The 22,893-nt window shown below is 55.1% G+C and overlaps 1 protein-coding gene across 6 annotated transcripts in view; it reads right to left on the bottom strand.

Moving 5' to 3' along the window:
• Window positions 1–865: 865 nt before the first annotated feature.
• The window catches only part of MAD1L1 (mitotic arrest deficient 1 like 1), a 347,043-nt gene continuing 325,015 nt past the window's right edge, over window positions 866–22,893 (bottom strand). For all 6 annotated transcript variants that reach the window (XM_038539652.1, XM_038539650.1, XM_038539651.1 and 3 more), the window contains one exon: window positions 866–1,477. In XM_038539652.1, the coding sequence (XP_038395580.1) occupies window positions 1,319–1,477 (159 nt within the window). In that variant the 3' untranslated portion in view covers window positions 866–1,318. The remainder of the gene's footprint in view (window positions 1,478–22,893) is intronic.

The raw sequence follows: 22,893 nt of genomic DNA, 5'->3' as shown, positions 1-22,893 counted from the left end.
GGGACCCACCACTTGGCAGAGCCGGCTTGGTGAGGCTGCGCCCCGTTGGCTGCTCCTCCAGCCTCTGCTGGGCTCAGATAGCGGGCTCACTGCACGATGTGATCACCGCGGGCGTGGTGAGGCTGCCGGGCCATGGGCTGGCACCACCGATGCAGACGCACGGGGTGACTGACGTCAGGACTCATTTTCTCCATGACTGGGGACAGGCCTGCAGTGCTGAGCTGTGCATGTCAATGAGGTGGCGCTCCGGCTTCCAACGCCAGGGACTCCATCTTCTGTCCTGCCAGCCTCTTGTGCTGGGGGGCTGGACCACCACCCCAGGCCCCCCGAGCCCCCTCTCAGGCCCAAGCTACAAGCACAGAGGCCAGAGGTCCTCCAGCACTTGCAATGTGGGTCCTTCCCATGCAGGCAGCCCCTGTGCCCGTGCCCCCAACCTGGTGTGCAAGAACCTCAGCCCTGGGTGCCCCGGTATGTACACGCTGCCAGTCCCGACAGTACCAAATGTAGGAGCTCGTGACTGTGGACACACCGGCCTCTCCTGCAGGGGCCTGCGATTTTGGGAGAACCCCACTCCCACGAAAGGCCCAGCCAGCCCTTGATGCCAGCACCTATGCAGGAGGCTTGGAGCTGTCTTGCTGGCTACAGAGTGCAAGTCATCGGTCCATTTGGCAGGGAAGTGACCTGAGTCTGGAGTTGGGGAGGTGCCTTGGCCACTCTGTTCCACCTGAGCACCTGCTCCCTTTCCTCTGCTGGCAATGGCTCCTGGGCTGCCATCCACTGTCCCCTGGTGTCCAGGGGCTGCCCTGGGGCCAAACTGAGGGTCAGCAGAGTGAGCCCGTCAGCTCAGAACACACAGGGAGCCGGGTAGGGTGGCCAAGGAGTAAAATTTATTTCTTGAGGAGCAGGGACTTCGGAGAGCAGTCCCCTGAGACAGTCGGGTTTGAGCGGCATGGGGGTGGAGGTGCACATTGTGGAGGGTACTGGAAGCAGGCCCTGACAGCACAGCCCCCAAGGCCTTGGCCGGCCCGGAGTGGCAGCAGGTCCTGGGGGAGGGGAAGGGCAGCAGGTCCTGGGGGAGGGGAAGGGCGGAGCAAGTGGTTCCTGAACAGCTCTGTCCCTGCTGGCAACAGGTGCTCTCACAGGCATCCTGGGTGCAGGGTGCAGGTCGCAGGTCACCGGGGAGGAGGGGGGCAGCATATGGTCTGAGGAGGCTGGGTTGTGTGTGTGGGGTAGCCGGCCCTGGGGCTGGCCCCTGCCGGGTGCCCACTGCCACCATGGAGGCAGAGGCGATGGCCGCCGCTGGGGCGCACAGCTGCGGCTAGGCCACGGTCTGCCGGCTGAAGAGGTCGAGCGTGAGGGCGCTGAGGAAGGCTGGGATGCTGTCCTGGTGCAGCAGGTGCAGCTCGATGAGCTCCTGTATCGTGCGTGAGAATGCCGTCTCCAGCAGCTGCATCTTGGTGCCCGAGGTTCCTGTGGCCTGCAGGGTGGGCGGGAGACAGGGAGAATGGCAGTGAGCATGATGGTGGCCTAGGGGCTCGCCCCTCCCCTCCCCCGGGCCCCCAGTGGCAGGACAGGTAACAGTGGAGACCCTGTTGGAGGAACACTGGGCCAAGGTGCCCCCATGCCCAGCAAGGCCAGGTGTCTCCCTGGGTGCTAGCCCTTCCCAGTGGGCAGGGGTCCCACCCACATTTCTTAAATCTAGAGGACAGGACGTGGGGTGTGCACTCAGTCCTCAGCTCCTCCCGGTTGGCCTGTCCAGCCCTCCTCATCCTCAGACCTTGGCAGCCACAAGGACAGCGGCCCACATGCTTCCCACCCGTGCTGCGAGGTCGCGAGGTACTCTGGGGCAGGGTCCAACACCCCCTCCTGTGGCACAGGGAACAGCAAGGGGCCGGAGTCGTCCCAGGGAGCTGACCTACGCCCAGGCGGATGGCCGCACCAGAACCTCATGCCCGCTGCGCAGTCCTGCACAGACACATCCTGGGGGAGGCACAGAGCCATTTCCAGAGTTCACATCCCACGTCTTCCCCATCACATGGCATTGGCCACAGTTGGAAGGGGTTCCCATTAAAGGCACTGCTGGGAAGCTAACCCCACTGAATAGGGCTCAGTTTCCTGGTCTGTGCAGAGAGGAAGCAAGAGTCCGAAGTTCTCTGGCCTGCAGGTTCTGGGACCCCGGGAGGGGCCAAGCACAGTAAGGGCTGCAGGAAATGGCTGTGGGGTGCTGGGGGGCCAGGCAGTCCTGTAGTACCCAAGGGGGAGGTGTGGTCCCGGCTTCAGGCACTGGGGAGGATGACAAGTCTATCCCACAGTGACTGGCACCAGCCTCCAAATGCCTCAGCTCCAAGCACAGTGTGACACAGGGCAGAGCTCCCCAAAACCAGCTGGCCATTCCCCTGGTTCACATGGCAGGTCTGGGCAGAGCCGAGCCTGGGCCACAGGGACCACAGGGGTCACAGGAGCGACAGGGGCCAGGACCCCAGGCCGGGTACTCCCGGGAGGGGGTTGGAGGACAGCCAGAGGTTCTGGGCTAGGGGCATGGATGGAGGCCGGAAGGTGCCTGAGCACTTAGTGGGGGGCTCACGGTGCTCCCTCCTGCCCCCGAAGATGTGAGAGGGTGCCTGGGAGACCCCAGAGGCCGGGGGAGGCTGCCCGACCCTGGATGGCACCCTGCCTACCCGGACGTGGGCCTCACCTGCCAGTGAGCTCAAGGCAGGAAAGCCTGGAATCCATGCTAGTTGGCCTGCCCCCTCCAGCAGTCTAGGACGAGGCCCTGTAAGTGCCCCCTGCGGCAGCAGGGCATGGGAAGGTGCTCAGGGCTCTTGGCTGTGGGGATATGGGGTGAGCTGCGGGTACAGGCCACAGAAGACGGAGGTGTTTGCCAGACAGGCTGTGGCCCCTGCAACCCTGGTCAGCAAGGTGGGCAGCACTGGTGGGGCAGCTTCATGCCAGGAGCTGAGTGGGGTCCCTGAGGGTTGGCATCCCCAAAAGAACAATTTCCCTCTCACTCTGCATATGCAACCTGGTCAGCTCAGGGTGGGGAGGGCTGGGGATGCAGGCTGGAGGGGACATGCCTACAGGGACGTCCCTAGTGGCACACGCACACTCCTGATGGCGAGAAGAGCCCTCCTTCCTGGACAGCTCTCACCAGACCCACCTGTTCCCAGGTGCTGGCTTAGGGGGTGTCTGTTGAACCAAGATTTCTTGCAACAAGGACCAGAAAGCTGAGAACCACTGTCCAGGGGGCTGGGACGTGTCCTGTGCACCTGGCACTGTGGCCCCAGGGCCAGGCAGGAGGTGGCACGCTGCTTTGGGCCACAGAAGCCCCACAGAACACTCACTCTCGGCACACACCGCTGATGGCAGGTCCATTTCCACAACCCTCGCATCTCCTACAATCTGGCGACAACAGGACGAACGCCCCAGTTACAATGTGGGCAAATGATCTGAAAGAGTGTTTCTCCAGAGGAGACACTTAAATGAGCACGTGAAACCACACACAGCATCATCGGTGTTTAGGGATGGGCAAGTGGAAGTCACAGGAGACGCTTCTTCACACCCACAAGGACGGCCGGTGTCCAAGACAGGTGGCAGCAAGTGCCGGCGAGGGTGCAGAGCAGCAAGCAGGACCCACGCTCAGCTGCTGGGAATGGAAGTGGCGCACCTGCTGGAGAGAACGTTCTGGAGGTTCTCTGAGAAGTTAAACATAAGACCTGGTAGTTGCACTCCTGGGTGTAGACCCCAGAGGAATGAGAGCCTCGGTCCACACAGACCCCCAGATGCAAGTGTCCCCATTTCTATAGCAAAAAAGTGGGAACACGGTCACCGGAGGAGCGGGTAAATGAACTGTGGGGTGCCCACCGATGGAATACCGCTCACCCACTAAAAGAACGAGGCTCTGACACCTGTTACACCACAGATGACCCTTGAACATGTGCTAACCAGACTCGGGACACCACACGTACACGCAGTCACTTATTCGGAGCGTGCAGAATGGTAAGTGTCCAGGATGGAAAGTGGGTCCGTGGCTGTAGGGCCTGCGCTGGTGGCAGGGTGCCAGGGTCCTTTGTGCGGTGATGAAAAGTTCTAGTATTAGGTCATGGTGGTAGTGGCACAGCTCGGAATACACCAGATACACGGAAGAGAACTCCCTGGATGAACTGTGCAGTGTGGGAATTACATCCCACGGAGTGTGCCCACTGAAATGAACCCCCTCTGCCCGCAGCCCAGTGGCTGCCACCTCTTTCCTGGAGCTGTAGGAGGCTGCCTGGCAGCACTCAGGCCTGGGTCCTGGCAGCCTGCTCTGTCCTCACACAGGGCTCACCCCTGCACACAGTGGGCCTCAGGCCCAGCCCAGCCTGGCGGGCGTAGACCACACATCTGCCTGCAGGTACCCCTCGCGCAGCTCCCTACCCGGACAGGAGGCCCTATGTGCCTGTGAAGGGGAGGTGGGCTCCCTCGGAGGCCCCAGGAAGAAAGTAGTTCACCCCACAAGCCCTCTAAGTGGCCTTTAGAGCTCGCAGTGTCCACGTCTGACTGGCTCCCGTCTGGTGTGCTGCACAGACATTCCTCTGCTGCCTCCCTAGGGTGCCCACCCCTCCCTGGGCAGCCGACCTTGTTCCCTTGCCCGTTCCTACATTCAGCCTTGTCATAGTTCAACACAAACCATTTTTAAACAAAAGGAAGAGAAACCACTCTGACCTTTTACCAAGAAAATCCTCTCATTTCTGCCTTCTGCTCAATTCTGAATTTCTTCCCCTAAATGTCAGAGGGGCTGATTCTCCTGCAGCTATGGGGGGGGGGGGGGGGGAGGGAGCAGACTCAGGGCACAGGCTGGGGGTGGGGTGGTAGTGAGGGAGGCCATGGCGCTCTCCCAGCTCAGCGGCTGAGGGGCCACTAACCTCTAAACTAGGGACCTTTCACGCTGCACTGTGGTCCTGGCTGGGACCCCTGCCCATCTGGGAGGTGGTCTTCAGCCAGCTTGGACTTCAGAACCGTGTTGTCTGCATGCCTCCCAGACCCCTGGGGGCTGTGGGATCCTCACCACACTGTATGCATCAGACGCCCCTCCCCTCACACGTTCCCACATCAAAGCCACTTCTCCAGGCACAACTTAACACCAGCCAGCATGAGGCCCATCTGGGACAGCTCGGTCCACACATCCAGCATTCAGAAGGCATCTACTCTGTGCTGGGCCCTGTGTAGTTCCAGGAGGACAAGGCCACAGGGACATTGCTGTGCCCTAGGGCTGTGGGCAAGCTGGAAGGAGGCATGACCAGGGCCACTCTTTCATCTTAACCCAAATCAAGGAAAAGCCGAGGATTCGTGACCCTCCAGCCTCCGCTGGCTGCTGTGCCTGCCCATTCCATCGGAAGGGCCGTGTCCTCACACGGGGGCCGTGTCCTCACTCAGAGGCAGTGTAGCTGCCAGAATGTGCCCCTGGATTACACTGTGCTGATCAATCTCTGCTAGGCTCCACCGTGTTCAAATACCACCCAGTCCCCAGGTACCTTGTAAATCACTCTAATTAGGGGCTGTTCACTTAAAATTAGAGAGCAATTTTTTAAAAAGCAAATTGCCCAGTAAGACGTGTTGGCTGTGGCTGGAAATATTTATGGGCTGATGGCTGTGACTCTGCCTTCTCTGCCCCCAGCGTCTGGGAGTGACAGGCTGTGGTGTGGCTGGCAGGCACCCTGTGGCGAGTGAGGCACTGTGCCATAAGACCTGCGCTGCCCACTGGTTGGCCATCAGGTGCTCTAGCGGCCCAAACCTCAGTCTGGCCTCGCCCCAGGGCCGCCTCCTCCCTCTAGACGGCAGAACTGGGCCTGCCTTGAACGGTTCGGCCCGGACCCAGATGACCAGGTCCATCTGCCGCAGTGCGTGTCTGTGGAGAAGGGCTAGTGCAGGGGAGCTCTGCGGCTGTGGGTCGGCATGAGATGAAGTGTGCGGTGCCTACAGGATGCCTGCTCCAAAGGGGCTTATTAATGTAGTCTAGCCATCCCTCCAGCCTGGCCTCCCAGCTGGCAGGTGCATCCTGTGAGATGCTCCCAAGAGCAGAGATAAGAACTCCCGGTTGGTAGTCCCCTCCTGAGCCCAACTGCAGGGGGTGGTGAGGCTTGCAGGAAGGGCACAAGGGGATGCCCTTCCAGGGCAATATCACCTTTTGCAGAGGGCACCGAAGACAATCCCATAAATGGAGAAAGAAGAGGAACCCAGAGATGAACCCATGGCAAGGTGTGGATCCTCAAATCTGATCTGAACAGACGAGACTTTAATAGCAAAATGACATTATAAGACAGAGTGCGAATGCTACTCTCTCAAGACACGGGGAGCTGAGTATCGTTTCTATGAGACCGTGGCATTGCGGCTTGTCAGGACAAGGCCCCACCGCCTCCTGTGGAAGTGGCTGATGCCAGCTGGAGGGAAATGCAAGATGACCTGGAGCATCCTGGGATCTGAAAACAGGGTGGTACAGGTCCCAGTGTCTTGGGATCCCTGGCTCAATGTGTGAGAGACACGTGAGATCACGTGACATGCTTCTGTGATCCATGGGTCGAGTGAGACGAAACACACCATGACGGCTGGCAGGGTGCTCAGGGCAGAACCGTGGGGGACAGGAACACTGGGTGCCCTGCTGGAGACGAGGGGGGGCCTGCCAGGCATTGACGCTCTACCTCAAGAGACCAGAGGAAGAAAGGAAGGGTCGACATGGAGGGGGATAAATGAAAGTGAAAACAGGAGAGTTACTGAAATGAGATGCTGGTCCTTTGAAAAGCAGCAAAAAAATAAAAATAAAAAATAAAAAAAAATCAACAGAGATAGGAAGAGAAAAGACAGAAATTGTCAATATCAGAAATAAGATCCTGGAGCTATTACGAGAATAGTAAGAAAACACTACAAAAAACCATTCATGCCCATAAATTTGACAGCTGGGAACAGAGGAATCCTTCGAAGACCATGGGGCACCAAAGCTCAGTCAAGATGAAGTAGATAACCTGGTAGTCCTATAGCTATTAAAGAAATCGAATTTGTAATTTAAAAAGCTCCTCAAAAAGAAATCTCTGGTCCCAGATGGTTTCACTGGAGAATTTTATCAGATGTTTAAACAAGAATTAACACCCATTTTACTCAATCTCTTCCAGAAAACAGAGCAGACGAGTATTTCCTTGCACAGAAGTATATTCACTCAATACCAAAACCAACAAAGATGCCCACATGCACAGCAGAAAAGTCCAAACAGGTAGTTCCCATGAACTTGGGTGCAAAAACCCTCAACAAATTTCAGCTAATTTAATCCAGCAATGTATAAGATAGATAGCTACACCAAGACCAAGTACAACTCATTTCTATGTAGGGCTAGTGCATGTTTGACAGGCTGGAGAGGGGGCCACGGAAAAGCCTCTGAGAGAATTCACGTCCATTCCTGATTAAAACCCCCAGCAGACTGGGAGCGGCACCTGCAGCCACCTCACGGAACGGACAGCGTGGTCTGGGTTCTGGGGATGGCACAGTTATGCCAGTGATGCAACAGAGCTCCTCGAAGGAGCCACACAAACAGCCCCAATCGATCTTTCAATACAAGTGCAACAGCTGACCCACGGAAGGAGGGTGGTGGCCTCTTCCACAGACGGTTCTGGGGCAGCTGGACATCTCCAGGTAAAAATAACAAAGAATTTTGACTTAAACCTCACACCTCATATAAAATTTAACTCAGAATCTATCATGGACTTAAATGTAAGACATTTAAAAAAAAACTTAAAACACACTGAAGGAACATTTCAGGATCTAAGAGCAGGCAAGGAATTCTCAGACTTGACACCAAAGCACAATTCATAAAATAGAACAAAATGGACAAACTGGACAGACCTCATGAAAACTGCCAGTTTGCTTCAGACAGACCCTGAGAACAGGAGAGGACAAGACCGCCTGGGAGATGTTCGTGAGTTGCACAAGTGACCCAGGGCTGGCGTTCACGTGTCCTGGCCCTTCCTGCGAGGTCAGTACACAGGTGTGATTTGCTCATGGCTGTCCCGACACTGGAACAGGGCCCAGGAACACCAGGCTCAGTGAGGGGCCAATGAGGTTGAGCCAGGCCACCTCTTCTGCATAGCACCGGCCACAGATGTAACAGCTCATTTATCTCAGCGACTCTCTGATACCATCTCTGTTCTATTCCCAGGACATGCGGGCAAGAGGTGGCTGTAGTCAGGACAGCAGCCCCATGTGGCCCTGGGGCTTCACCTCGCCCACGCATGCTCAGATGCCCAGAGGCCGGCCCTCCGCTCCCTACTGGCTCCCCAGCTCCAGGTGGGAAGCTGGTGGCTATAAGGCCGGGGGGAGGCAGGCTGATTGGTGGCTGTCTTCCATGGCATGAAGACTCAGGTTCAGATCTGTGGGCAGCAGGTACCTAATTGGACACAGCTCGAGGCAACCCTGCTTGCTGTGAAGCCCAGCTGTTCCCATCTCAGCCTTGTCCTCGGCGCTGCCCCCGGGCCTTCGTGTAGGAGGGAGAGGTGGGAAGAGATGGGAGCTGGGGACGGCTGTGCAGTGTCGTTAGTGGGGGCAGAGCAGATCGGGCTAGTTCAGGCAGATCCAAACTGCAGCCGAGTCCTGGCCAGGGTGGCAAGGGGGTGGCTCTGTGGGGACAACATAGGGCAGTCCTCACAGGCAAGTGTGCAATGATGCCTGTGGTGTGCCAGGCACTGAGATTTGCTCAGAACTCTCGCCCACACCCCCTTCCCGCCACCACTCAGGTGTACCCTAGGCCCTCAGGGGTAAACAGTGCCCCCACACTCAGATGCTACCTGCCTGAGGCCTCTCCACTGACCCCTCCACTGGGGCAGCCTCCTCCCACAGGTCTGACATCCGGGCCCCACAGCTGGCTAGACCTAGCTTCTGACCTCGGCTTGACACAAGGAAACTGCAATCCTGGGTGCTCTGGCAAACCTTGAGTCCTGTGTGTACACCAGGCTGAGGACACAAAGAGGTCCCTGGCTCAAGGGAATGCATGCAGTGGTGACCAGCTGTAGCCCAGTCTACAGGGGACAGGGGCTGCACCCCCGGCATGGGGGAAGGGTCTTCCACCATGAGAGTGGGGCCTTCTCCCTCTGGGGGACGAGACCTGTGCACCAGGGCTGCACACACACACCTGCTCTCAGAGCCGCTGAGGGTGATTCTCTATGGGATCAGGCTGTGAGGATACCAGAGCACTCCTGGCTTCAGGGGAGGATCTGGCTTCTGAAGCTGAGGATCTGCGGTGCACTCACACGTGACATGGGGTGAGTGGCATAGCCACGCTCGTCAGGAAAGCACCTTAAATGTCCGTGCTGGAGAAAGCCCCATGAGCTTGCACCGTGGTCACTCGTGCTCGTTCTTGTTCACTCTCACACACAGAAAAAAGGTGACTGCAAACAATGGACCCTAACAGTGGTCAGCTCAGAGAACAGAGATGAAACGTGGTTCCTATGGTTTTCTGCACTTCCCAGATTTTTCTGTGACTGCACATTATATCTGTAATCAGAAAAAAATTCCCATCTGAATCTCATCTAGGGGAGCTGCAGACTTCTGAGAACAGGTGAATAAGCTATCCTGGCCACAGACCTGTGCACACGTGTAGACCTCGCCTGCTGACCGAGGCCCATGCAACACCCATCTGTGGTGGGGACGCCCTGTTTCTGGTACTGGGGCCCATGGCATACCAGCCACCGTGCCTGTCACTACCTGTTGGTCTGTAGGGCTAACGTCAGCTCGGCTCCCCCTCCTAGCACCACCCCACCTGGGCACACTCCAAGGTGCCCTGGGCCGTGGGGACACACCCAGCGTGGCAGTGGGTTGTGGTGGGTTGTGGCCCACCTGTGCTCTGCATGGGGCGATGGGGTTCTTCCTCCACTGGCCACTAGAATGGGTTTCCAGCCCACACCCGGCTGTTCCTACTGCCTAGAAGATGCTGTCCCAGCCCCTGACCTCGAGTCTGCCAGCTGGTCCAGGCCACCACCATCCTCTGTGTTCAGTCTCTCTCCCCGTCCACAGTGAGTGCCTCCTTACCCACTGCTGCCCCCCAAGGACGCCCCTGAACGCCCTGCATGTCCATGGGTCCAGTGTACTGTGTCCCGCAGGGAGGGCGGGCAGGTGGCGGGTGGGATGAGGCCATCCTTCTTGGGGCTGCTGACGTGGAGCAGGCCCGGGCAGATGCTGCTGTGCGAGCCAATAGGCAGAGGAATGCGGTGGCAAGTGGGTCAGGGTGAGGTGGGCAGAATGCTGAGAAGGCGGTCCTGGCATGAAGTTCCAGAGAACTAGCTGGCAAAGAGCATGTCCAGCACGGGGCGGGGGTGGGGGGATAGCTCACCCAATTATCCCTGCTTAATTGTGCTGAGAAAACGTCTAAATGCTGCCTGTTCTAATTATACTGGCGTTGCTGGAATCACTGTCCCGGCGAGGGCGACCTCTCCCAATCGTGATTTGCAGGGAGGGCGAGGCCAGGCACCCCAACAGTTGCAGATCGATCTCAAGCCCACAGTTATTATTATTACTCTATTTATATAGCTCTGCAGCTTTCCTATGGCGCTCTAGTTTACGCAGCTGTTCCCGCAGCCTCACGAGGGAGGAGCAGGAGGGCGCACGTGGCTGACGAGGACCCAGGGTCACTTCCAGCAGGCCTCATCCACCACAGGTGGGTGCCAGGAGCCCACAGGTCATGGGCGCAGGACCAAGCTCCACCTAGCTTCTCCCCTCCTGGCCCAGGCCTCCTTCCAGGCCCTGTGGACAGAGTGGGCCCGGGGGTGGGGCAGAGGCCACTGCCAGGGCGGTAATGTGCAGGGGGCAGGGGGTGTCCTGGGAGAGACTGGGTCGGCCGGCCCTCCTCCACCAGATGGGCCGGATCACATGTCCCATGGCAGCCCTCAAGTGCAATGATGCAGACGGTACAAGAACCTGTAGGAAGCCGCCCATCTGCCCCATTCAGACAGGCTGGGCCATGCGGAGGAATCTGGTGTGGAGCTCACCGTGTAAGAGGATCGTCTGAAGAATGACTGAGCCAGAAACTGCTGTGTGACTGTGGTACTTCACCTCATGGCTCTGAACTGACTTCTCTCAGCATAATGGGGCCCGTGGTGTCTGTGTTCCCACCTCGGGCAGTGACATGCTCACATTACAACAGTCTGATGAAGAAAGCTGCCACATCATGAGCCATCCAAGTGAAAGGGAACTGAAGGCACCCTCTGGTCAATGGCTTGCGAGGAACTGAGCTTCACCTGTACCCACAAGAGTGAGCTTGGGAGCTGGTCCCTCCCCAAGAGACTTTACATGGCCGCAGTCTGAAGGAGGGCCCAGCTGAGCGCAGCCCAACCTCTGACCTTTGAGAGCCACCTGCCACCAGGCATGAGGTGACTGCTTACTCTGTGACAGATTGCCAACACAGGAGGACAGAAAAAAAATCTCTGAAAAATAGTGGGCCCAAACACCTGAAATGTGATGAAAACTATAAACCGGCAGGTCCAAGAAGTCTAATGAGCCCCGAGCACAAGAGGGACACGTAGGAAACAACACCAAAGTACATCATAATCTAACTGCTCAAAACTGATAAATCTTGAAAGCATCCAGAGGAAACTAGACACATGACCACAAAGTACGCCTCTGTGGATGGTAGGGATGGGGGGACCGTGGAGGCTGTGTGCTGGCCCAGCAACACCTGTGAGGTACAGAAAGAACAACAAAATCCAAACCAGTGAACCTGGAATTCCACCCAGTGAAAATGTCATTCAGAATGTGAAAACTGTCTTGGGCACAAGAAGTGGCAGGATGACGAAGCTGGGAATACAGGCTAACGTGGAAAGGAGGGAGAGGGCCTTGTGCCTTCAGCGAATAACGCCATCACTCAAATCTCTGAAGGGTGATTGAGTGCTTGCACAATTATAACTGTGTTGTGAGGCTCGTCTACATGCATAGCTTGTGCTTCACAGGGAGGACTCGGCAGGACGCCAAGAGCCAGGACAGTGGGGTGTACGCAGACAGGACAGGAATGATGGGGCTCTCACGCCCCATGTCCCATGAAGGCTGAGATAAGACACACACGGTAAATCCTGCAGCAACCACAAAATAACACAAAGAATTATAGCTAATCAGTCAATGAAAGAGATACACAAATTTGTACAACATGTTCAGCTAATCCAGAAGAAGGTAGAGAGAGAGATGCACAAAGGACAAGACACAGAGAAGAAACCGTGGGCTGACAGGCTCGAATCTGTGTAGATGTGAGTGGTCCAAAGGCCCCAGTGGACAGGCAGGACTGCAGACTGCACACAGATGCAAGATTCAGCCACATGTGGCTCGTCAGGAACACGGCAAACACGAGGACACGAGTGGTTCAACAGTGAAAGGATGAGATCTGCCATACACACAGAAGCCAGAAACCGGAGCGGCTGTGTGGACATTAGACGGTAGATTTCAGAGCAAAGAGGATCAGGAGAGATAAAGGTCATTTTGAAATGATAAAGGGACTAATTTATACATGGAATGAGAAATGAGAGAAATACAAGAAGGAACAGACAAATCCAGAATTACAGTCGGAGACGTCAACACCTGTCATTCTTTAAATGATAGAAAAGATAGAAAATCAGCAAGATTTTGATAGATGCAAGATACAAGATTTGATAGTATTATCAAAGAATCTGACGTAACTGACGTTTAAAGCACACACTCCAGCAGGATACACATGATTTTTCAAGTACTGGACCTTAAAACAAATTTCAGTGACTTTAAAAAGGATTCATATCATGCAAAGTGTGATGACATCAATGAAATTAAGTCAGAAACGAATAGCAGAAAGGTATCTGGAAATTTTCACAATATTTAGGAAATTAGTAATCTACTTCTAAGAAACCTCAGAGAAAAAAACCAAAGGGGAAATGAAATCACTAAGCATCTGAACTGAATGAAAATGAAAATTCTTGTGGAATGACCAAAGCAGACTTGGGGAAAATTTTTAGCATTGAATGTCTACATGAGAAAAGAAGAATGTGCTCCACTCAACAACTCCAGCTTCCACCTTAAGAAACTAAAATATAGGGCGGCCCCGGTGGCGCAGGGCGTGATCCTGGAGACCCTGGATCGAGTCCCACATCAGGCTCTCTGTATGGTGCCTGCTTCTCCCTCTGCCTATGTCTCTGCCTCTCTCTCTCTCTCTGTCTCTATGAATAAATAAATAAAATCTTAAAAAAAAAAAGCTAAAATATAAAGGGCAAATTAGCCCAAACAGGAGCAGAAGTCAGGAAACAAAGATCAAAGCAGAAATCCATGATACAGAAAGCAGAAAAACAACAGAAAAAAATACAACCCAAAGTGGTGTGAGAAGATTCACGAAGCTGACACACTCTGGCCACGCTAATTAAGAATAAAAGGGAGAAGACACTTGGTGGTGTCATAGAACAGAGGAGTTACAGCTGGGTCCCACAGATATCGAAGAGACGACAGGAAACATGGTGAGCAGCCGCACACTGATAGGTCTGAGGACTCAGCTGACACGGATCAATTCTCCACAAGACACAAATACCAAAGCTCACCACAAAGGAGATGGATAATCTGAACAGTCCTGCATCTTCTTTTTTTTTTTTTTTAAGATTTTATTTATTTATTCATTCATGAGAGACACAGGGAGAGATAGGCAGAGACACAGGCAGAAGGAGAAGCAGGCTCCATGCAGGGAGCCTGATGCGGGACTCGATCCCGGGTCTCGAGGATCACGCCCTGGGCTGAAGGCGGCGCTAAACCGCTGAGCCACCCAGGCTTCCCAGTCCTGCATCTTCTATGGAAAACATTCTTGAAGAACTCTCCAAGGCTGGAGGTATCCTGGTGAATCCTATGAAACACTCAAGGAAGAAATATCAATTCAACATAAACTCAAAGAAAACAGAAGAGGATGGATGCTTTCCAACACCCGCTGTGCACCTGGCATCACGATGATACCAAAGTCAGACAGTGGCGTTACAAGGAAAAAGCCAAACTACAGACCAGTAATCCTCAGGAATACAGATGTAAAAATCCCAAACAAACAGTAAGTAATGTGTGTCCAATAACAGACACAGAGGATGACCCATCATGACCAAGTGGGGTCTTGACCCCAGAAACACAAGGCTGGTTTTCCATTAGAAAAGCAATCACAGTAATTCCTTGTATTAACAAAGTGAAGAAGAAAAGACAAATGATTCTCTCAATAGATGCAAAAAAGCAAGGACCAAAGCCACCATGCATTCCTCAAAACAATTCCCAGCAAACCGAGGATTGGAAGAGAGCTTCCTCAGCCTGACAGATGGCGTCCGGGGATAACCCATAGCTCACACCATACTCTATGGCCCGAGATCGAACGCTTGCCCCTCTGACTGCAAACAAGGATGTTCACTCTCCCCACTTCTGCTCAGCATCATTCTGGAAGCTCTAGCCAGTGACATAAAGTGAGAGAAAGGAACAAAACCATCCAGTTTGGACAGGTAGCAGTGCAACTGTCTTTACTCACAGACAACATCGTGGTCTGTGTCGAAAATCCAATCCAATGTATTAAAAAGCTACTAGAGCTAATATGTGAGGTTAGCAAGGTTGCAAAATAAAAGATTGATACACAAAAACAGACTGCTTTTACATACTAGTGACAAGTTCTTTACAATAGTGTCAAAATATGAAATACTTAGGATAAATATAACAAACCTAAAAGTGCAGAGAGAAATTGTTCTCGACCTCGTGTTGTTAGGATTTCTAGTCTCCCCTGAATGATTGAGGAGCTCAGTGTGATCCTGAAGGGAACCCTATCTGACCTGTATTGTACACGCTTATCAGAGAAGCCTAAAATCAATACGGAAATGCGCAGAATCAAGAATACCCCAAAAAACTCTAAAGATCAAAGCTCGAGGAGGACACTAACCTGATCTGAGAGAAGTCGTGGTGGGGGCGTGGTCCTGGCACACAGATCTCCACCTGCATGCCTCCCAGCATACCCAGTGTGCAACGTTCTGCTGTGGAAGCCACCCTCCCCTCTCCCAGAAGGACAATTGTGTGCCCACCCTGCAAGCCTGGCCCTCCTCTGCGTGCCCGTGACATTTGGGAGAAACTGCCACGGGGTCTCCACAGCAGGTGGCACAGCATCTGTTTCCATCAGCAGCAGGGGCATGGTAAATCTACAGTAACCCAGTAGCTGAGGGCTCTGCAGCAGTAAGGGGCCTCCACTCATGGTCTTGTGCCGCTGACAGAGCAACCTGTGCAGGCCGGGGGGCTTCTTTCCTGCTGGGCCTGAGCTGCCTCCCTCTGCCATCGCCACTGGACACCAACTCCAGGTCCCACAGTTGGCCAGGGGCACAAAGAGGGCGAACCCTGGGCCTGACTGTAGGGAGAGGATGGTCCCAAGGTCAGCAAAGCCAGATAAGGGGGAGCCATTTGGCTGGGGGAGTCTGGCGTGTGTGCAGGACGGTCTGCATCGTGCATGTCAACACTGGCCCAAGCTGCAGGCTCTGGCCTCCACTGGCTAGACTGGACTGCTCTTGTAAGCCCTTGCATCCCAGGTGGCCATGGGCGTGACTGCTGGCCACTGGCACTGTCACGGTGCTGCGCACCAGGCATGTCTTGCTCTGGGTTAAAAATATCTCTGTGACTTCCAGAAAGTTCCATCTTCACAGTCACGCTGACGTGAAGAGCAGCCAGATGAGCTCTTAGCTGGGCTTCGTGGCTCCTCTGGCTGGCGTGTGGCAGACACAGGCCCTGATGGGTGGAAGCTGCTACGGCCACCCCCGCCAGCAAACCGGATGGAAGTGGTTTGCAGCCTGGCAGTTGTGGGAACAGGAATCCGCTGTTTGTCCGTGTAGCCCCTGAGCAGCTCTGCCAGGCCCTAGCCCTCCTGTGGTTGTGAGTGTCTGAGATGAAAGCAGTCTCCATCCTGATGGCTGGAGGCCATTTTTCTCCTGAGCTTCCAGGCCAACTGCTTTGACAGCAGACTGATTTCTGTCTGGGTGGGGAGAGCACATGGGGTGGCTCAGCCCAGGGCGGGCCTCACACGGCCCCTGGCCCCCCAACCTCCCAGCCCCCAGCAAGGTGCCCCTCCCCCGAGGGGGTCCAGAGAAGAGAGGCTGGCAGGAGATTTGGAGGGGCTGGGTGACTGGAAGGCAGGCAGATCCCATCAGGCCTCCTTCCTGCTTAAGGAGGGACCAATGCTTATGGGCAGGGTCCCGCTGAGGGAGGGGACCCCACCTCTCCCATGTGTGCCTGAGTGGGGGTTCTCTGTCCCTGCTGGGGACTGCAGATACTCCTGGCTGAGGCCTCGGGTGCCCCATGGTGCCCAGCCTTCACATTCCTGCCACCGTCCTATGCCGACTACCCCCCTCACCCCTTTGGCATTGGTATCATCTGCAAATTGCCTTGTTTTTCATCTTTGGCAAGGCTGAAAATCTGATCATGAAAGGAGATTTTCTTTTTTCTTTTTTAATTAGTACTTGGTAATATCACCAAGCTGTGAGTTTATGGCTTTGTAGATCTTGTGTTTTTGACACTAATTACTCACAAAGGCTTTTTAAGCTGCATTTCAACTCTGCAACTGCCATGGCGGTAATTAAGCAAAAGAGGAAGAGGCAACAGATTCCACATGTCACACCCAGCCCTTCAGACCTGTGGTCCGGAGCGTCCATGGCCCCTGCAGAAACCTGGCCCTTCCTGAGGTGATCTGTCTTCAGGCCTCCAGCCCCTGGCAATCCTGGCAAGGTACCTGGGCTCTGCTCCATACTCAGGGCCATGTTCCAGATTCCCAGTCGTGAGAAAGGACCTGGAAGCACATGAGTTCAGGGATCCCATATGGGAAGGGTGCCTGTTCCATAGCCGATTGTCTCCTGGAGCCTCCTGGGAGGGCCTGGCCCCAATGAGGACACATTGCCCAGCTCCTTGGTCTTCCTTTCCCATGACCCTGAAGCCACTCACTCTTCAGTGCTTGTAGAGCACCTATTACGTGCCCCCTGCCCTTCTCTGCCCAGGGCTTCTGCTCACCTCCTATCTCCTGCCAAGGTGCTGGGATAGGAGGCTGTGCACACCCCCACCCTGCCTCTGGCTCAGTGGAAAAGCCCACCTGGGAGAGGCTTGAACCTCTCAAGTGAAGGTGAGGCCCCCCAGCAAGCCTGCTAGTAAGTATGTGGCAGGGGCTCAAAAATCACACAGTGCCCAGGCATCCCATCCTCATGCTCCAGAGCAGTACACTGAGCCCCCCAGGAACCTCCTGGCAGGCAGGGCGGCTGGAAAAGCAGGAGCTAGTCACCTTGTGCCAGGACCTGCTGCCGCGGACTGGTGCCTCCCTCTTTCCTCTGTAATCCCTGTAGAACCCACAGCTTCTGGGATGATGATAAATCAACTGAACAGAGCAGCAACCTTCCCTGTTCCTAAGACCAGGGCAGAGCCTGCCCTGTGTGGCAGGGCTGCACCTGGGAAAGGCTCCTGGGTGGGCTCGCTGAGCAGACAGACTTTATGGGTCTGCCCAGCTGATTGCGCTGGGCCCTCCTTAAATACAATTGGTTAGTCACACTTCACTGTTCTTTATTGCAATCCTATTTTTTTTTTTTTTTTTGCAATCCTATTTTGAGATACAATTAAAACATCTCATTGCCGAAGTGCATGGTCCTACCAGGTTTTTCCCCCTCTTTCGAAGGAGTCAAAAACAAAGATGGGGGTAGTGATTCAGGCACCATTCTTGTTCCCAGGATGGCGGGTCTGGTCAGGACTGGTACCCGAGGAGACCCTGCTTTCAGAAGATGCTGCCCCAATGGCATATTGTGCAGGTTGTGAGGCTGCATCCCCCAGACCAGGCCGGGGCCATGTCTCAGGGATGTAAGAACCTCCCCTTCGCTCCGCACTTTTGCCTATTAATGCCATTGCCATCCCGCTGTCACTGCAGAGGGACACTTTGGGTTTGGTTTCTGCAAACACACACACCCGATGGGAAACTGGGTCTGAGACATCAGTGAGCCGAAGCCACCACTAGAATATTCATGCAAATCACCACAGCTCACTTTGGTCGAAAGGAAAACTAAAAAAAGAGCTAGCAATTTTGGATGCACCTGGGCTGGTGTCCCTGTGCCTGGCCCATGCTGGCCGCACTCAGGTCATATCCTGTTATGAGGCTGCGTGTCTCCTGCTGTGGGCCATGTTGTCACAAACTCTGGGAGGCGGTGCTTGTATACACTTCTGCAGGACCCCTGTGACCTACAGGGTGACCCTGTGACAAGACAGGCCTGAGCCTGCAATCAGCCTGCCAGCTGGCGGGATGCTGGGAGGAATCCAGCAAGAGGCGCATGGGCGCACAACAGGCAGACCGTGAGAGGAGCCTGCTCTCACGGGGCAGGGGGGTGGTGTGAGGGGCTCATGGAGCCCGTGGAGTGCTGGGGACCACAGGGGCAGGTGGGAGCTAAGCTTGGAGCTGTCACATGTGGGACCTTCTCATTAGGTTAGGGGCCGCAGTCTGGCTGGGGGGCAACCCGTCTCCCAACATTTCCCTTTGGCCTGATGCAAGAGGGGCTGGGGTGACATGGGAGCCCAGGGCTACCCCCAAGATGACCTGATGTGACTTAGCATGTGCTAGGCACTGTGCAGAGTCCTCATGACTCACCCCATCTTGCTTTCCAGGCTTTGGAGAGGGCATGCACTGGAGGTGAGAGGCTCTGCTAGAACCACCTCCCTGGGCTGTGCCTCCCACCCCACTTTGAAAAGGGGCAGGGCAGTCACCCTGCATGCTACCGTCAGGATGCATGGCCAGTGAACTGAGAGTGGGCAGGGCGTCACAGTCACTGTCACCTCCATTGAGAGTCTGTGTGCAGGACAGGGGAGTGGGTCACAGTGATACTCAGGGCTCGCCTTGTTCATACTGGGCTCAGGCTGCTGCCACCGTTACAGGTGCTGCACAGGTGGGTTGCAGGGGCTGACCAAAATTGGGGTGGGGGGCCTTGGACAGGGGTCTCCTGCTTTCCACCATCCCTCCTTGGAGACTCGCTGGCTGCTGGGCAGTGTGCTGGGTGAGGGTTGGGAGGCTCACTGCTTAGTCCCAGCCCATGGGAGGCAGGGACTTGCAATCCAGAGTGAAACATGATCCAGCACAGCTGTGCCCAGAATACTGATGCAGGGGAGGCCATGGCTCTGACCTTGGCCAATTAGGGAGCCCTCCTGGCTCCTCCACTGCCTGAGGCTGAGAAGTCAGCAACCCAGGAACAATGGTGAGAACCCAACTGACTGGCCCCTCTTCCTCTGGTTCATAGAAGGGAGCACACTGACTAGCACAACAGCTTCTCCGTCCCTGCATGAGTGCCAGCCAGCAAGTGAGCCGGGTGGGGTGGGGGGTTCGAATGCCTCGGGCCAGGTGCACAAAGCCCTGCTGGCCACCCACCCTGGCTCTCTCCACAGGGCCTGCGGAGAGTGCGGTTGGTGCTGGGCAATGGCTCTGACCACAGAGTCATGCACACATGCTCAGCCCTGCCGTGAAAGGGCAGGCAGGGGCCTCTCCCTGTGGCTCAACTCTGGGGGACCTATTCTAAGGCATCACCACCTAGAACTGTTGGAGGAGCTAAGTGGCAGCTGTGCCATGACAGACCAGGGAAAGGGCGGGGAACGGCTGGTCTTCAGGCTCTCTCCTGCCACAGGGGCCCCATCTGCCCTCCAGGGAGCACATCCAGGGCGAGAGGTGATTTGCCCTCACTGGGCAGTGTCTTATCACCAGGGTGGAGACTACCCAGGGAGTGCCAAGACCCAAGGACACCCAGCAAACAAATCATTCGCACCAAGGTGTTCCCAAACCAAAGGGTAATAGGGGACCAACAGAGCATCCAGCCCAGAAAGAGGACAGAAGTGGCCACCAGGATAGTGGGGTCATTGGAACCAAGGTCTCTCCCTTCCCCACCCCTCCCCTCCAGATAAAGAGCCAGCTGAGTGCACAGGGTCCTGGGCTCCCTCACTGCCTGTCCAGCCCTGGGGAAGGAGATGCTGTGTGTGCACCTGCATTATTCAACACCTGAGCAGGCCAGCCCCTCACTCTGCAGCCAAGTGCAAGGCACGCATGCTGCTTCCTGCTCCCAGACAATAAAAGCCAAAGGGAGGAAGTCCTTTTCTTTGCAAAAAATGCTCGGACTGATGCAATTTGCGTGTGCAAAATGTGTGACGTGCATTTTCCAGCTCATCAGCACCTTAGCCTGCACGAAGCTGCTATTTGCTTTCAGACTCGTTTCACGAGGCTTGAGTTATATTATGGGATTTTCTTCATCCTGCAATAGGAGATTTCATGTCCTGCTGATAACTCTGCATTTTCATTGACCACATTCATTGCAAAAAGAAATTTCAAAACATATTCTGCAGCCATTTGCTCTTTGGCCCTAAGAATGGAATACAAGTAATCTGCTCACATCCGGCAGGTATCTTCCGGTGATTTAATTTCAGAAATGACTTTCTAAAGGGCTCAAAAAATCCTGCCTGTTCTGGGAAAGGGAAATAGCTCTTCTCTTCTTCCACTGAGCAAGCACCCAATTTTTCTCAGGACACACCCAAATATGCTAGAGCTGTGGGACCATGGGAGCCATGGGGCAGCAAACCAGGTGTGCAGGGATGGGGCACAGCCCAGGAGGGACTGGGGAGCCCAGTGCCCCTGCCAACAGAGGGACAGTGTCCCAGTGGCTGTCATCCAGCAGCCCCACGCCCAAGGCAGGAAGGCATTGCTTTATAGCCACTTCCCAAGGGAGACCTTGTTCCATGGTTTTTTTTTTTTTTTTTAAAGATTTTATTTATTTATTCATGATAGTCACACACAGAGAGAGAGAGAGAGGCAGAGACACAGGCAGAGGGAGAAGCAGGCTCCATGCAGGGAGCCCGATGTGGGATTCGATCCTGGGTCTCCAGGATCGCGCCCTGGGCCAAAGGCAGGCGCCAAACCGCTGCGCCACCCAGGGATCCCTGTTCCATGGGTTTTGATCCAGAATGTTGTTTATAAATGTGAGGAAATGTTTTAAAATTTACCTAACATAAAAATTGGGAGTTTCCAGCTACTCTGTACCCTGGAAACTTACCCTGCCTGATGCTCCTCAGAGGCTGGGGCTGGTTACTGTCATGACTATGCTTTCATGGAGACATCTCTTATAGGCAGGCCATCAGGGTGGGGAGATGAAGGGAGGTATCACAGATGTTCGAGCCTGAGACTCTGGCCTGGCCTTGACAGGGGCTGTGCACCCTGGGGACCAGAGCAGAGCACAGAGGCCGGGCCCAGCCTGGAACATGGTCAGGTCAGGGAAGGAGGAAGATTTCACTAAATTCTGGGTCCAGCAAGGACAAGGCCAGGGCTTGCAGTGACCTTATGCCCACAGTATCCTGGGTGGTATGTCGCCGCAGCAGAAACCCAAGCCACCCATGGGGCACTGGCCTAGGTCTCCATGGGACACACTTCATCAGTAATACAAAATAATGTTTACTGTTTACAGCCAGGTACTCTAGAAAAACATGAAGCTACAAGCCACTTATCCATCACCGTCCCTGGGAACTATACCGCAAAAGCAGTGATACTGCTGTGTGTGCCAAGCATGAATGCACACAGTGTACATATGTGCAGCATATCCACAGCCACACCTATATTACACACTGGTGCCAATGCGATGCAATGCTGCATTTCCCCAGTAGTGCTGGGTGTTGCTCACATACAGAAGTCACTGAAAGTGCGACCACACACGTGAGGATGTTCCTCTGTGGGACTCATCTGCACTTTTTCCTGTTCCTCATTGAGATGTAGTCACAGTTGTGCAGAGTTGTCCTGAGAGCCCTGCAGAAGCTGGATGTCCTCCCCTGCTACATTATCAGCACAATGTATGTCCAGGCAGCCAAGGAAGGTCATGGAGGCTCCGGGCTGCCAGGTGGGGGGTCTGGGACCTCATGGGGTCCACACCCCTCTTTGCCCCTCGATGCTGCACTGACAAGAGCCAGACAGCCACCAGGGCAGTGCTGTGAAGACTTGGGTGGGTTTGCACAACACCAAGAACACTGCTGACCTGGGCCAGATGGCAGGCAGGCATAAACTCGATGTGTGTGTGGGGGGGTCCTGCATCCTGCCAGGCAAGCACCCTGAGAGGTCCTGATGGGGAAAGGGAGATGGGCCCTGACTTGGGACGATATGGCTTTGGGGGCCTGGTTTGTGTGAACAGCATAAGCCTGTGCCACGCTGGCCACTGAGGCTGCTGTCCGTGGACACAGAGTGTGAGAGTGGTGCTTATAAAAACAAAGGCTCATGCGGGGCTGGGCCTTCAAGGCAAACAATGACCCTCCAAGCAGAAACAGCCATGCTTTGATTTGGAAAACACTGGTTAATTTTCCAGCAGAGTGTGTGACCTTAAGGGGATCTAATTTCCTGAACAACCTAGCAAGGCACTGGTTCTCTCACACTCCCGCTCGCCTTTACCTGAATGCTGCCCACGCAGTGGCTGGGCTGATGTGTCCCTGGAGTCTCATATCTAGTCCCAAATGCATTGGGCAGGCCTCCCTCCCAGGGAGAGCCGCTCCTGGATGAGAGCCCTCAGGATTTCCAAGCTACTGTCCTTGGTGCTGGGTGTTAGGGTGGGGGGTCGCCACCAGGGGAGAGCTCAGGCCTCAGGCCACTCAGAGGAGGCTGCTCTGGAAGCCTGTGTCCTGAGTGAAACATAGTGGCAGGCATAGGCTGGCCCAAGGCAGACCCTGCTGGCAGCGGGGTCATGGGCTGTCCACTTCTGCTGGGGCTAAGGGGCCTAAGGGACACAGGGGGAGGACCACCTGTCACAAGCATCCTGGTCAACATCGGGCACCAGCTCTGGGACATCTATGGACAGTGACTGCCCCCTCCCACCCTGCCTTTCCGGGAGGAGGACAGGCCCCTGGCAGCTCTGG

The sequence above is a fragment of the Canis lupus genome, chromosome 6 (genome assembly GCF_011100685.1).
Source record: "Canis lupus familiaris isolate Mischka breed German Shepherd chromosome 6, alternate assembly UU_Cfam_GSD_1.0, whole genome shotgun sequence".
Taxonomy (NCBI): domain Eukaryota; kingdom Metazoa; phylum Chordata; class Mammalia; order Carnivora; family Canidae; genus Canis; species Canis lupus.
The sequence above is the reverse complement of the archived record's forward strand: the minus strand, read 5'-3'. Positions and strand labels throughout refer to the sequence as shown.